We start from the raw sequence: 14343 nt of genomic DNA, 5'->3' as shown, positions 1-14343 counted from the left end.
GCTTTAAAGTCAAATACATTGTTAACTGACAAAAAGGAAAGTTTGTATGTCTACTTTCACACTTTAGGACATCACAAAATGTTAAAACATGGCAACCTATGAGAAAGGACCATAAAAACAGGAATTTTCAGTCAAAAACAAGAAAAGCTGCTTTTGTGTGTTGCCATAGCAACCAAACATAACATGACAAAGGATTTACTCTGAGACATTGAAATATGTTCAAGTATCTAATGGAGCAAAATTTGAATAAAAAATGGTGAAGACATGAAAAATTCACAACAATAAATCAGCAAAGAAGATTTCGATGTATTTGTCTAAGAAGAAATACGCATGGAATGCTTCAACCAAGAAGATGCAGTGCAGGGAGTATACAGCTCTCACGTATGTCACGGGGGCACCAGCTGCTGTTTACCAGTGCTGACCTGCCTTCACATTTGCTCACCTACGCTACAAAAATTCTATGCCGGGTGAGCATGAAACAAAACTTCATTACTTTAGTACGAAGTGGTACAAGATACCGTTGAGTGAACTTTATTTGCGTGATTATTATATTTAAAGTTAGTTTTAAGTGCTTACAAGAGCTGAAGCATACAAGTGTATGGAAAATATACAGCAGGTTGGGGACACTCAAGAACTGGCTATGGCCATGAAAGTTAGCAAAGAAGTGCCTGACTGGGCTGAGTTGATAAATTTAATTAAAGCTCAGAGTCTGTAATTAAATGCTCAAAGTGAGACTCTAAGGAAAGAGGTAGGCTTGGTAAATTCTCAGTTAAATGCTGAGAGTCTGCAATTAAATACCCAGAGTGAGGCTTTAAATGCTCAGAGGGAAACTCTCAATATTCAAACATCAAATATAGGTTTGTTAAGTGCCAAAGTAGACTCTCAAAGTAAAGAATTTAGTAATCTATGCGAAGGCATGGGTGCTTTGAAGACTGAATTTGACACTATAAGTACTAAAGTAGAGAATTTAAAAATAGATTTAAAGAATGAGGTGACAAATTCTTTAATCACTCTTATAAATCATATGTTTGCTGACCTTAGTCAGAAACAGAATGACAATTTGTAAGATTTATCAAAAAGGTTAGTACTGGACATTGAGAACAAATGTAACAATGTAGAATCAGAAATTATTGAAAAGTTAGGATCTTTTGAAAATGTGTACAATATTATATACAGGGTGGTCCATTGATTGTGACCAGGCCAAATATCTTATGAAATAAGCATCAAATGAAAAAACTACAAAGAACGGAACTTGTCTAGCTTGAAGGGGGAAACCAGATTGCGCTATGGTTGGCCCACTAGATGGCAATGCCATAGGTCAAACGGACATCAACTGCGTTTTTTAAAAATAGGAATCCCCTTTTTTTATTACATATTCGTGTAGTACGTAAAGAAATATGAATGTTTTAGTTGGACCACTTTTTTCGCTTTGTGATAGATGGCACTGTAATAGTCACAAATATATGGATCACAATTTTAGACAAACAGTTGGTAACAGGTAGGTTTTTTAAATTAAAATACAGAACGTAGGTACGTTTGAACATTTTATTTCGGTTATTCCAATGTGATACATGTACCTTTGTGAACTTATCATTTCTGAGAATGCATGCTGTTACAGCGTGATTACCTGTAAATACCACATTAATGCAAAAAATGCTCAAAATGATGTCCATCAACCTGAATGCATTTGGCAGTACATGTAACGACATTCCTCTCAACAGCGAGTAGTTCGCCTTCTGTAATGTTTGCACATGCACTGACAATGTGCTGGTGCATGTTGTCAGGCGTTGTCGGTGGATCACAATAGCAAATATCCTTCAACTTTCCCCACAGAAAGAAATCCGGGGACGTCAGATCCGGTGAACATGCGAGCCATGGTATGGTGCTTTGACAACCAATCCACCTATCATGAAATAATACCACTTCAATCACACGCGAGCTATGTGCCGGGCATCCATCATGTTGGAAGTAATTGCCATTCTGTCATGCAGTGAAATATCTTGTTGTAACATCAGTAGAACATTATGTAGGAAATCAGCATACATTGCACCATTTAGATTGCCATCGATAAAATGGGGGCCAATTATCCTTCCTCCCATTATGCCGCACCATACATTAACCCGCCAAGGTCGCTGATGTTCCACTTCTTGCAGCCATCGTGGATTTTCCATTGCCCAATAGTGCATATTATGCCGATTTACGTTACTGCTGTTGGTGAATGACGCTTCGTTGCTAAATAGAACGCGTGCAAAAAATCTGTCATTGTCCTGAAATTTCTCTTGTGCCCAGTAGCAGAACTGTACATGACATTCAAAGTCATTGCCGTGCAATTCCTGGTGCATAGAAATGTGGTACGGGTGCAATCGATGTTCATGTAGAATTCTCAACACCGACATTTTTGAGATTCCCGATTCTCGCACAATTTGTCTGCTACTGATGGGCGGATTAGCCGTGACAGCAGCTAAAACACCTACTTGTTGCAGGTCGTGGTTGACATTTCACATGTGGCTGAACACTTCCTGTTTCCTTAAATAACATAACTATCCGGCGAACGGTCCGGACACTTGGATGATGATGTCCAGGATACCGAGCAGCATATATAGCACACACCCTTTGGGCATTTTGATCACAACAGCCATACATCAACATGATATAGACCTTTTCTGCAATTGATGAACGGTCCATTTAACATGGATGATGTATCACGAAGCAAATTCCGTCTGCACTGGCGGAATGTTACGTGATACCACGTACTTATACGTTTATGACTATTACAGCGTCGTCTATAACAAAGCGAAAAAAATGGTCCAACTAAAAGATTCATATTTCCATACATACTAAATGAATATGTAATAAAAAATGGGGGTTCCTATTTAAAAAAATGCAGTTGATATCCATTTGACCTATGGCAGTGCCATCTAGCGGGCCAACCATAGTGCCATCTGGTTTCCCCCTTCAAGCTAGACGAGTTTCGTTATTTGTAGTTTTTTCTATGATACTTATTTTGTATGATATTTGGCCCGGTCACTATCAATGGACCACCCTGTATAATGGTGTAAGGCATTGGTTGTATACTTTGAAAGAGAGTGTAGAGAAGAATAATGAATTAATGCCGATCATTCAGTTGCAAATAACCGGAGTCAGTACATGAGTAGATAATGTAAAACGGGATTTCAAAGAGAAAATAGCCAACCCTGATATTATGAATGTGATCAGTTTGGAGGAATGATTTGGAGAAATTATAGGTCGAAAAGTTATCGAGAGAATAACATCCGAGGACATATCACCTATTCATCTTCCGAACTTAATGATACCAGGAAGGGTATGGACGACCTGTGGAAAGAGATTAAGCTTATCCAAGACAAAGTAGAAAAAAGGGCAACTTCACCTAATGTGGTATTAACTACTGAAGTGGTGAATGATTTGCAATGGGGATTCTACGGTTATCTAGACAATTCCCTAAATTTAAGTCGGATGGAAATGTACATCCAACACATTTTTTAAAAAGATTTAATCGAGCTTTACCAAAAAAATTAGGAAGATTCCAAGAAGATCGAACTTGCTGTGTGTGTGTGTGTGGGGGTGGGGGGTGGGGGTGGGGTGGGGGGGGTGGGGGGGGGTGTACCTTTTAGGGGCAGCCTCAGAATGGGGTACAGTAAGTATTGAGAATTTTTCTTCTTTGGAGGACTTTCAAAAGAAGTTTAAAGAAAATTACTGGTCTGCCAGTGCACAAGAAAAGTTAATATCAGATCCATGGGACACGGGCGAAGTCATCTATCCCCCAGGGATGTTAACATTCTTAGTTAACGCACGGAGTGATGACCGTTGGATCCTGAGTTGTTTTCAGTGTTTCTTCCAAAATAGTTTCCTGCACCAAATTCCTTTAAGATCTAGAACAATTCCGTAATCTTATTGCTTAGAGAACTGGATACGACTACAAAATAGAGAACAACTTAAGAGAATCACAGGAATAAAGTGATATCTAAACGAAATAAACTGAATAGAGTATTATATTTGTGGAAAATATAATACGATGTGACTAGCTGAATAACTGTTATACTGAAGTGTATGGCTTTTCTATTTTGTATAGAAGATTTTTATACTTTTTATGAGATATGATATAGATGGGAGGGTTTGTATAAATTTTGAAAGGGGTGGGTATTGTAACTAAAAGCTTGATTTACAAGAACAAATAAATCATGACTAACACAAAACACACATTAAACCTTTCAAACAACACTCACAAACAAGTGTGCCAGATTCTTCTTCATTTGCCATTCCCGTAGGGTTGCTAGGGTTTCCTTCGGGGACCTCAAATGGTGAAGGTGGGACAATTCCATTCTGTAGGAGACTATTTAACACCAAACCTCCTCTGGCATCTCACTGAAGTACCTGAGAGGTAGGAATCCTGGGGAATGGGGGTGGGAAGGGTTTCCTGTCATTGGCGCTATCTTCTTCAATCCTAGCAACCACATCTATTTTTTCCTTTCTTCCTTATCATTTTGAGGACCTGCCTATCTTTTCCCCCTTTCCATATTCATAAACTTCCTTATTTCTGTGGTTACTAATAACATACATCTTATCTTTAGATAATAAGGCCGAAGAATCAGACTACACAAACACACATCCACTTGTACACAAATATACACTTGTACACAAACATTAAATAATATTAGACAAAGCTTGTCATGATGTGAGAACCGCCAGGTGTTGTAGGGGAAAAGGTGTGTACATAGGGTATTATGTGCACATATATGGGGAGTTACGACGGTTCTACATCGAATATACTTAAGAAGGGGTGCACATACATAACTAAAAACTATAAAATTGTAATGAGTAATGGATAAATAAGAAAAAGGTGTGAGTAATGTCAGTACAATAAAAACTCTGATGAATTGAAGGATAGGGGGATGTAATTAGTATATATAAACATAATATCTATTGAAAGTATAGAAGCTGATAAGTAGAGGAGGACTCTAGGGAGTGAATGATGTATTAAAGAACGAATGTGAAGTTTAAAATAGATTTATAGCTTTACTGGAAGATACTTAATAATGGTATACATAGAAATGTATACTAGGGTAATGAAACATGAGGCCTACTCAGGAAGGATAAGGGGGGCGTACCCGGCATTTACTAAGTATAACGGGTAGGCATACCTACGTGGAGATAGGACGATCTGTGGCCTAAAAAACAGGGATTTTTATAAGGGGCATACCTATGAGAATGGAAAGAGGAAGTGTTCTCATCTCATAAGATCAGCCCACAAGCAAGGAATAGGTGGTGATCCTAGGAAAAGGGGACAGTGCTGTAGCAAAAGTCACAAATTTTATAGGAATTATTCTGGAAAGTGTAAACTCTATGAACAACTAGCATTACTATGTTTTGTGGAAGTAAATGAGTGTCAAAAGAACACTTTGATTTCACCCAGAGTTCCTTCAAGCTACAACTAATAAAAATAGTACATACTAGGAAAACAATAGTACAAAAAGATAAGAATAGAAAACAGATTAATCATGTGTCATAAACACCTAAAGTTTTCAATTGAAAAAGGAAATAAAGAAAAGAAAGAGAGTCCTCACACTTCCTAAATATTAGTAAAGCTGACTAAAAACACGAGTAAATGCTCATGTCTTAATAACAAAGAAAAATAGTAAGCAAAAGATTGTTCCAGAGAGGACAGAGAATTGTTATGCAAAGGAGAGATTTGTATATAAACATATGTAAAAAAATGTATACTGTTAAGATATGAAATGTTATTATGAGTTATATTACTTGCATAATGATTATCTATAAAATATCGCTTTCAATCTGGGGGGGGATACGTAGTGATTCGAGAATTTCTGTGTAAATTCTATAACCTCTCAGCCTTCTACCATCTTGAACACACGATATTCTAGATACAAGTTTTGGGATGGTAAAATTCTACCTATTGTGCATCACATATTTGTGTGTGCAGGTTTAAAATCAGTCTCAGGAAGAAAGTAGACGCGGCAGTCAAACGGCTCTGATGAGTACCTGTCGGGCAATCCATAGCAGTTTTAGTGCATGTGTAAGGAAGAATCATGGAGTTTTTATGCTGCTTTGTGCTTATTGTGTCATTGACTATTGTTATATGAAACAAGAACAGTTGAAAAAGTACTGTTATACACTCTTGACTCAGTCTTGGTAGAGGCGAGATGTATTTTCTGATTCATTTTAAGAAAGTTATGGTAGTCAAGCCAACTTTCTTTTAACTGTTAACACATTTTGTTCCCAATGTTCGACGATATGAGGTACTTACAGAAAGTTACATATGTATATTGAAAGTGTGAATTATATTGTGCATGAAAGTTAAATACACCATTAACTGATGCAAAGGAAAGTTTGTCTGCCTACTCATTTTATAAGTAGAAAGAGGCTTAAAAGTTCCTGTACCTAGCGCTATTCAACGAAGAAGAAGTCAATAGAATTTCCAGCAGCCGGCTATCCGGTAAAGAAGAGGGCTGCAAAATTTCAAGTCAGTCACCTCGTAAAGAAGTGGAATGTGGTTTAGGGAAATAAATCAGTATAACCCACACCCACACTCACACTTTAACTTGCCAGAATATTAGAGAATTCCATGTTTGCAGGTGCATCTGATATTGACATTGGTAGTGCTTGTTGCATTTTATAATCCCCTTCCTCTTCACCTGAAGACCTAATGGTAAATGGAGGATAGGTACTGCGGTTCTCTACTCTGCCTGACTGCACCTGATTACTAGTGACTTGTGGCTCCTTTTTGGTAGCAGTACCTCTAGTTAAACTGTTCTGCAATTTTTCTTCTGCTGCATTTAAACCTGATTCAGTCCTGGCAATTAATTCATTTTCCTTCTCCTTGACTACCTCTTTGATTGCTTCTATGTAGGTCTTATACTCTTGCACTACCTTCTCTGCTAGGCTGCATCCTTATCAATTCTTTCTTGGGTTTTCTTCATGAACTTATTGCTCAGTTTTAAATTATTCATTTGTATGGACAGTTCCTGTACTTCATCAGACAAATTCTGGCATGTAGTGATGATGCAACTAGATAATAGTATCTTGCATCTCCTTTACACTTATATTAATTTCTGATTGAATGCCCTTCGTTTTAATCTATGTGTCGCTTACGTTTTTCAACTTATCTGTCATTTTCTTCTATGCCTTGTCAATATCAATTACCTTTTTATGTAGCATATCTATTTCCTTAGGCAGACCTGTGAATAACTCCATTTTGAATTCTTTTCCCTTTTTGGACAACTTCCATGTTAAATCATTTTACAGGTCACAAATAAATAAATCAGATACTATGAAAATCGAAGTAGTTTAAAGGTGTCAGTATGTAAAACAAACAATTCAAACATACAAAAAATTATTTAAACAAGCCAATAAATAAATCAGTCACTGTGGATCTCAATATAGTTTTAAAACAAAACACTCAAAAAACTTTTCTTTAAAAGGATCTCTGTGCCTTAAACTTCATAACTGACAGAACTCCAATAACAAGAGTTAAATTACAACCCATAAAGTATTTACAGCTCCAAACGGTGGATGAAAAACCAATGAATGATGTCAAGCACTGATCTGAAGAACTTCTTTCAGAAACTGTATGGCACAGATCTCAATAGGCCCTCCCAAGAGATATATGCAGGTACCATAAAAAAATTAGGTTTTGGAGCTCTAAAACAGAAAAAGCAGTGTTACACCATATGGCATAACTTTTTAAAAATATTACGTATAATTTAATAGAAGGAACCAGGGTTGTGCCATTTCCACAACTCAACAGCATACATCAAATTAGCAAAATGAAGTTTGTAGCTAGATCCCACCCAGGGGAACAGTATTTCCAGGGTAAAATAAGTGAGAGGAGCACACAAATTACTATTAACACTCCATTTTGAATCATAAAGTAAAAGGAACACATAAATCTAACATTGTACCTCAATGCTTGGCCCCTGATTTCTAAACATCAAACAGAGAACCAACCTTTGGAAACACATTAACGATGGGACAGTCAATCACACACAACCACTGGCATCAATTATGATGTAACTCGGCCACTGGAAGCTCAGCACTGACTGCCATCAAATGCTGGTAATGACTGCTGCAATGACCTCACAGAGGGTACACATCACTGAACTACCTTCATGACTGGATCAGAACTGGGATCCACCATATGGAAATGTTACAGATCAGCAATAGAAGGTCACAGAGGAACTGAAGAGTTTATATGTGGCTACCAACCACATAGTCTGTTCCAGACTGAAAAACCTGTCGCCTTTCCAAGTTAGCAACCCTTACTAAATGTGGACAATTATGACGAACTTGCTGGAAGACTCCCTGGCTAATGTCCTACCAAAAGCCCACCCTCTGTCCCATGTTTGCACACTGTGCTACAGCTAGTGCTTGCAAAATTTGAACCCTCTTACAACACGCCAAATAAACTCCTGACACCACAGGACATGGCACCAACACTAGATTACAGAATGTCAGTATAAATGTATCACACCCCCTCTCTTCCACTATTAATCGATTTTCTTTTCTCCTTGCTCTCTCTCTCTCTCTCTCTCTCTCTCTCTCTCTCTCTCTCTCTCTCTCTCTCTCTACACACACACACACACACACACACACACACACACACACACACACACACAGAGAGAGAGAGAGAGAGAGAGAGAGAGAGAGAGAGAGAGACATCCATGGTAATTCTCCAGTTTCACAAAGAACCAATCATCCTAGTGGCACCCTGTAAAATGATTAAGACCGCTGTTTATATTATAGGCTGGTAAAAGTCCTAACATATAACATTATACTTACTTACATATGGGATCATATTCTGGGGTAACTCATCAAACTGAGCAAAAGCTTTTAGAATGCAAAAGTGTGTATAAAGACTCATTTCTGGTGTAAATTCAAGAACATCATGCTGAAACCTGTTCAAGGAACTGGGTATTATGACCACTGCTTCTCAGTATGTTTATTCCTTATTGAAATTTGTTGCATATAACGCGTCTGTTTCCAACCAATACATAGTATTAATACTATGACTAAAAACAGTCTACATAAAAACCTAAAATCACTTCACTTAATTGCCAGCAACCATTAAAAACTTGGTTCCAGAAAAGCACACTTTAAACAGAGTTTGAAAGACTTTTTGATAGGCAATTTCTTTTACTCTATGGATAAATATCTGAACATGGACTGTTAAACCAGCTTAAGTAAAAATTTCTGTTAGATTTCAGTTTTGACAGCACTTACAACAGTCAGGGTTAGGTATTTTATGTATGATAAACTTATTAAAAATGTGTAACTATGTTTCATTCTGACAGTGTATTAATTCTGTAAATACTATCAGTTCCAGCTTACTGTACTAAGCAAGGTGACGCCGTGGTTAGGACGACAGTTCAAAGCCACATCCAGCCACCCTGATTTAAGTTTTCTTTGATTTCCCTAAATTGCTTCAGGTAAATGCTAGGGTGGTTCTTTTGAAAAGGCATGTCAGACTTCCTTCCCAACCCTTCCCTACTCTGAGGGGACCGATGACCTAACTGTTTGGTCCTCCACTTGTGATTATTTTTCAGGTACATAAGTAACATTTAGATGCATAAGTTAACATTATGCCTGTTTAGTCACAATAAAATAATAATTTGTGGTCAGTAAAGAGATACTAAAATATGACTTATGATGTGCACTCATTCGAAGAATATTCTACACAGTGAATGAAAATATTGGTTTTCTTTTATTAATAAAGTAAGTTGTATTTATTATTTTTAAAAAAAAATTACATGAAATACAGCACTTCTGGCTCTGCAGACAGTATATTGTACAACAGGTGCTTCATATTATTGCCTCTGAAAAGGTACATTGTAACTGGGATAAAAGCACTTAGCAGAAATATCAAAATAAAAATTCACATTACAGTTATCGAGGGAAAGGTCATACCCATATTAATACTGCAAGAAAACCAGTTCTTTTTTTTTATCATTGTGATAGTGCATTGTCTGGAGGATCATACACTTTTCTCTGTTCAACGGCTGGCATTGTCTCCATCTCTACCACCTAAAAACAAAATATTGCTTTTTTAAAATTGAAACTTAACATGTAGACATTCATTCATAAATGTAATATAAATTCGTATTCTAAGTAACTGATTAGTGTTTCATCAAAATGTTAGCTTACTGAAGGGCATCTAATCATATAAATTTATCATATACAGCCTAAAATGTATTAAAACACACAGAAAAGACAAAGTCAAACAATGTAAAATCCAGGATGGAATGTAATAATATAGAAGAGACAAAATTCTAGTTTCCTATTGGGACATTTTGAAGTAATCCACAATTCGTCTAGAGAACATACACTCAAACAAGTGTACTATTGCACTGCTATGTAATGACTCAGTTTGTTGTAAGCAGCATGTATTGGAGACTATTTGTCTCTTTGGCATTCCAAAACAGCATTTAAAATACCTGTAATGTGTGTGTTACAATGTAACAGACTGAAATTCACTTCTTGTAGTACACGACACACATCTGATTAATGAAGAACACTTTACACCATAATTTTATTATGTGGTTATATGTGTACTATCAATGATGACTTGTTTTTCAACTTGCACTAGTGATTGTTTAATGACATTTGAGAGACTACAGAAGACATCTTAATAGAATTTTGTTCAAGCCCTATTGACCATGAAGTGAAGGTTTTAAGTATAAGATGGGATGATGTGTTTTGTATAGATTAGTTAGAATTTATGAATGGAATTACCACAATTGCAAGCAAATGATATATTTATTTACTGTAATTAAAATTTGAATGTTGTACAATTGATTGTTAAAAATAACCTTTGAGCAATGTTCAATGCTGAAAGATTCTATATTTTCAAAACTAATTATGAAATGTGTGTATGTTTTCCTGCCGTGCTTAAATGATTGTTTGTTTACAGATTATTAGTCATTTTAAGACACTAAAAATTCAATTTTTACTAGTGCCTAAGATTGTTTACATTATCAGAATGTTATATATGAGACAATGGCTGTGTTCACAAGGCATTGTTAGAAGTGACATTATTGCTAGTAGCAGTAATGTGAATCACTAGAAGTACAGTTTGATTTGTATGGATAAATGAAGAGTGAGTTTTTTTTCCTTTAAAATTTTCAGTTCAACAAAATCCTCATAATTGAATATTTTGAATTTTTTAAATATTCTTTTCCATCTCAGGACTTTTGCAGGAATGTCTGTCATTCTCCAATGCCTCCATTTCAAGATTTAGTAATGTTTTCCTGTTCCAAAACTCAATTTATCATTTTGCAAGAGTCAGGATATTAAGATGTAAATACTGCAGATAATCAATATTTTTGAAAAAGTTTGATGTTATTCTTGTCTGTTTTGTGAGTAGGAGAATTACAGTGCACAGTGATATGATTTCTTTTGACAATAATTTCAGTGGTGAATGGCAAAGCATTGTTAAATATGAAATCAGTAAACTTGGCATTGCAAATGATATTCAGCTCCATAATGACTGTAACTGTGTTACAGTTAATGATGATTCACATTGGCGACTGAATTCAATGAATTATTGCCAACATTAGCTGAAAATTCAGGGACAAAATAGGACCACAGAGAGCAAAGTCATTAGATTTACTCTGACGGGCACAGCATACTCTGGCAGTAGACATCAGTGGTTATTGTAAATAAAATTTGAAGTTGTTGAACCTAACAGTTAATGTATGTGTCTGTTAAACAATGTAAGCAATGAGTGTAATTAGTATTTAGTATTTGCTCACTGAGAAGGGCAGTTGTGCCTCATTTGGATCACATATTTGTGCACCAAAAAATCTTAATTTTTCCTATTGTATGTTGTACCACTTTAGTAATTGTTCAATAATAAATACAACATGTGATTCAGATAATATACATCAACATTCACACTTTGAAACTGTTATGAATGGCCTGGCAAAGGGCACTCTCCATTGCATCACATATTAGGGTTTCATCTTGTTCCATTCACATATGGAATACAGTAAGAAAGACTGCTTAAATAAGTCTTTATGCACTTTAATTGGACCATATGATAGAAATACATAAGGGATTACAACACATTCGTAGAGCCTCACTTGCTACTGGTTCTCAAAACTTTGTAAGTACACATTCATAAGATACTTGGTGTCAGTTACCAATCATGTGCCTATTCAGGTTTCACAGTGTTACCTTGATGTTCTGCAATAAGAACTGCATGATTGTCTTGTAAGCTATCTCCTTCATAGACTGATCACGTTTCCCAAGTTTCCTACCAATTAACTGAACTCCACCATTTGTTTTACCTGTGTTTGAGCCTATATTATGAGCATTTCACTTAATATCCTCACAAACTGTTACATCCAAGTATTTATATGGCTTGACTAATTTAATTTACCATTTACTGATAATCTCATCACTGGATACTGCATTTGCCTAGATTATTGAGCACTTAGAGAAAGACGCCAAACGCTGCAACACTCTGAAATCCAGATCTTACTGCATATCTGTGCAGCTTTTTTGGAAAATACTTCCTTCTAGGGAAGTGCATCACCTATAAAAAGTCTGTGATTATTATTTATATTGTCTGCTGCAAGGTCTTTAATATACCAAATGAAAAGCAAAGGTTCCAACACACTTCTTCAGAGCATGTCTGAGGCTAATTTTTCATCAGTCAGTGACTCTCCTTGAAAGCAAAAAGCTATGTTCTCTCTACCAAGGAACCCTCAGTCCCATCACAAATTTTGTTTGATACTCTAATTAATCATAGTTCCATTATTAACTATTAATGTCATTCTGAGTCAAATATTTTAAGAAGTGAATGAACATTGTATCCACCCAATTGTCTTGAACCATAACTTTTAGAATGTTATGTGAGAAAAGTGCCAGTTGGCTTTTCTAAATCAATGCTGGATATTGTAGACAAGGTCATTGTGTTTGAGGTGCCTCATGTGTTCTAAGATTCTGCGACAGATGGATGTCAGTGATATTGTGAATCAGCCACAGGCCACAGTATTTGTATTCAAAGTATCAATCACCATAAAGAATCATGACAGGGATTCTATCAGGTCCTGAGGCCTTGATCAATTTTTTGATATCAGCTGCTTCTCAATGCTAATGACACTAGCATCTACATTACTCATCTTTTCAGTGGTGTGAATATTAAATTGAGGCGGTAGTATTTGACCTTTCTTTACAAAGGGGCACATTTGTAAACTGAATTCAAAATTTCTTTGCTCCCCTCAGTTTTTGTTCCTGTTTCATCCATGAGTGCCTGGACAGTAGCTTTGATCCCTCTGACAGTTTTTACTTATGACCAGAGTTTCTGTGGGTTTTGTGAGAGGCCCTTTAATAAGACTCTACTATGGTGGTCTTAAGGTTTCTTGCATTGCCATTTTGACAATTAAAGAAATCTGTCTCTCTATAGCCCTATACTTTGTTTTACACGTAATGTGTAGTAGTTATTTCTTTAGAAATTGGTTTAAAGTGGACCAACATTCAGGATCTCCTCCCCCCCCCCCCCCTCCAGTATGAATCCGTTTACCAATCCATGGTCAATTATTTTTCTAAGCTTGAGCAGATCTAAAAGTTTTCATTTCTGTCTCGATATATGAGACTACTGCCATTTTGTCTACTTTAGTGAACATGTAAATCTTTCTACTTGTTGTATTTGCCCTTTGTGCTTTTGCAACCATTTGTGATACAATTGCCTTATGATCATGATATTAGTTTCTTCGTGGACATCACCAAAGGAGTCAGCACTCTTTGTTGTCAGTGCCATGAGTGGGTTTCTGAATGACCTGTTCTAAGCAGTATTCAGAGAAAGCATTTCGTATTGTTTCACAAAATGTCTTGTTATGTTCACCACTGACAAAGCTGTAATTATCCCATTCAAATGTTCAGTGATTATAAAGATTCATTGGGCAATGACAGTATGATTCAGGAATGTGTGTGTTAGTGGGCTGAAGTTTCTTACTAAGATTTCAGATATATCGGAGTGTGAGTCTGGTAGCTGACAGTAGCTAGCAATAATAAATTTATGCCCACCTTTGATGCTGAATTTTGCTCAGACATTAATTTTCTAATATTTCTGATGAACAATAAATGTGAAATTATAGATATGACTGTATTTTGTGATTTCTGAAATCTCACAATTTGATACCATGCGACTGGGCTCCTGGCACCAAGACAGTCTTAGGAAGTGGCCAGTCAGCAATGAACAGATGCAGTCAAATGGTGCTGTAACACTATCAACATTAGTGCATGTTATCTACAGGGCCAGCTCTAGGGAGGTAGGACTGTGCCGCCACTAAGGGTGGCAATTTTCTG

General features: G+C 36.4%; 1 protein-coding gene across 1 annotated transcript in view; it reads right to left on the bottom strand.

The window, feature by feature from the left end:
* Window positions 1–9786: 9786 nt before the first annotated feature.
* Window positions 9787–14343, bottom strand: part of LOC124619398 (sodium-coupled monocarboxylate transporter 1-like) — a 336549-nt gene continuing 331992 nt past the window's right edge. Inside the window, exon 15 of the mRNA XM_047145752.1 lies at window positions 9787–10056. Coding sequence (XP_047001708.1) covers window positions 9979–10056 — 78 coding nt within the window. The 3' untranslated portion in view covers window positions 9787–9978. The remainder of the gene's footprint in view (window positions 10057–14343) is intronic.

The sequence above is a fragment of the Schistocerca americana genome, chromosome 6, assembly GCF_021461395.2.
Source record: "Schistocerca americana isolate TAMUIC-IGC-003095 chromosome 6, iqSchAmer2.1, whole genome shotgun sequence".
Lineage (NCBI taxonomy): Eukaryota > Metazoa > Arthropoda > Insecta > Orthoptera > Acrididae > Schistocerca > Schistocerca americana.
This window is presented reverse-complemented; position numbering and strand designations above follow the sequence as displayed.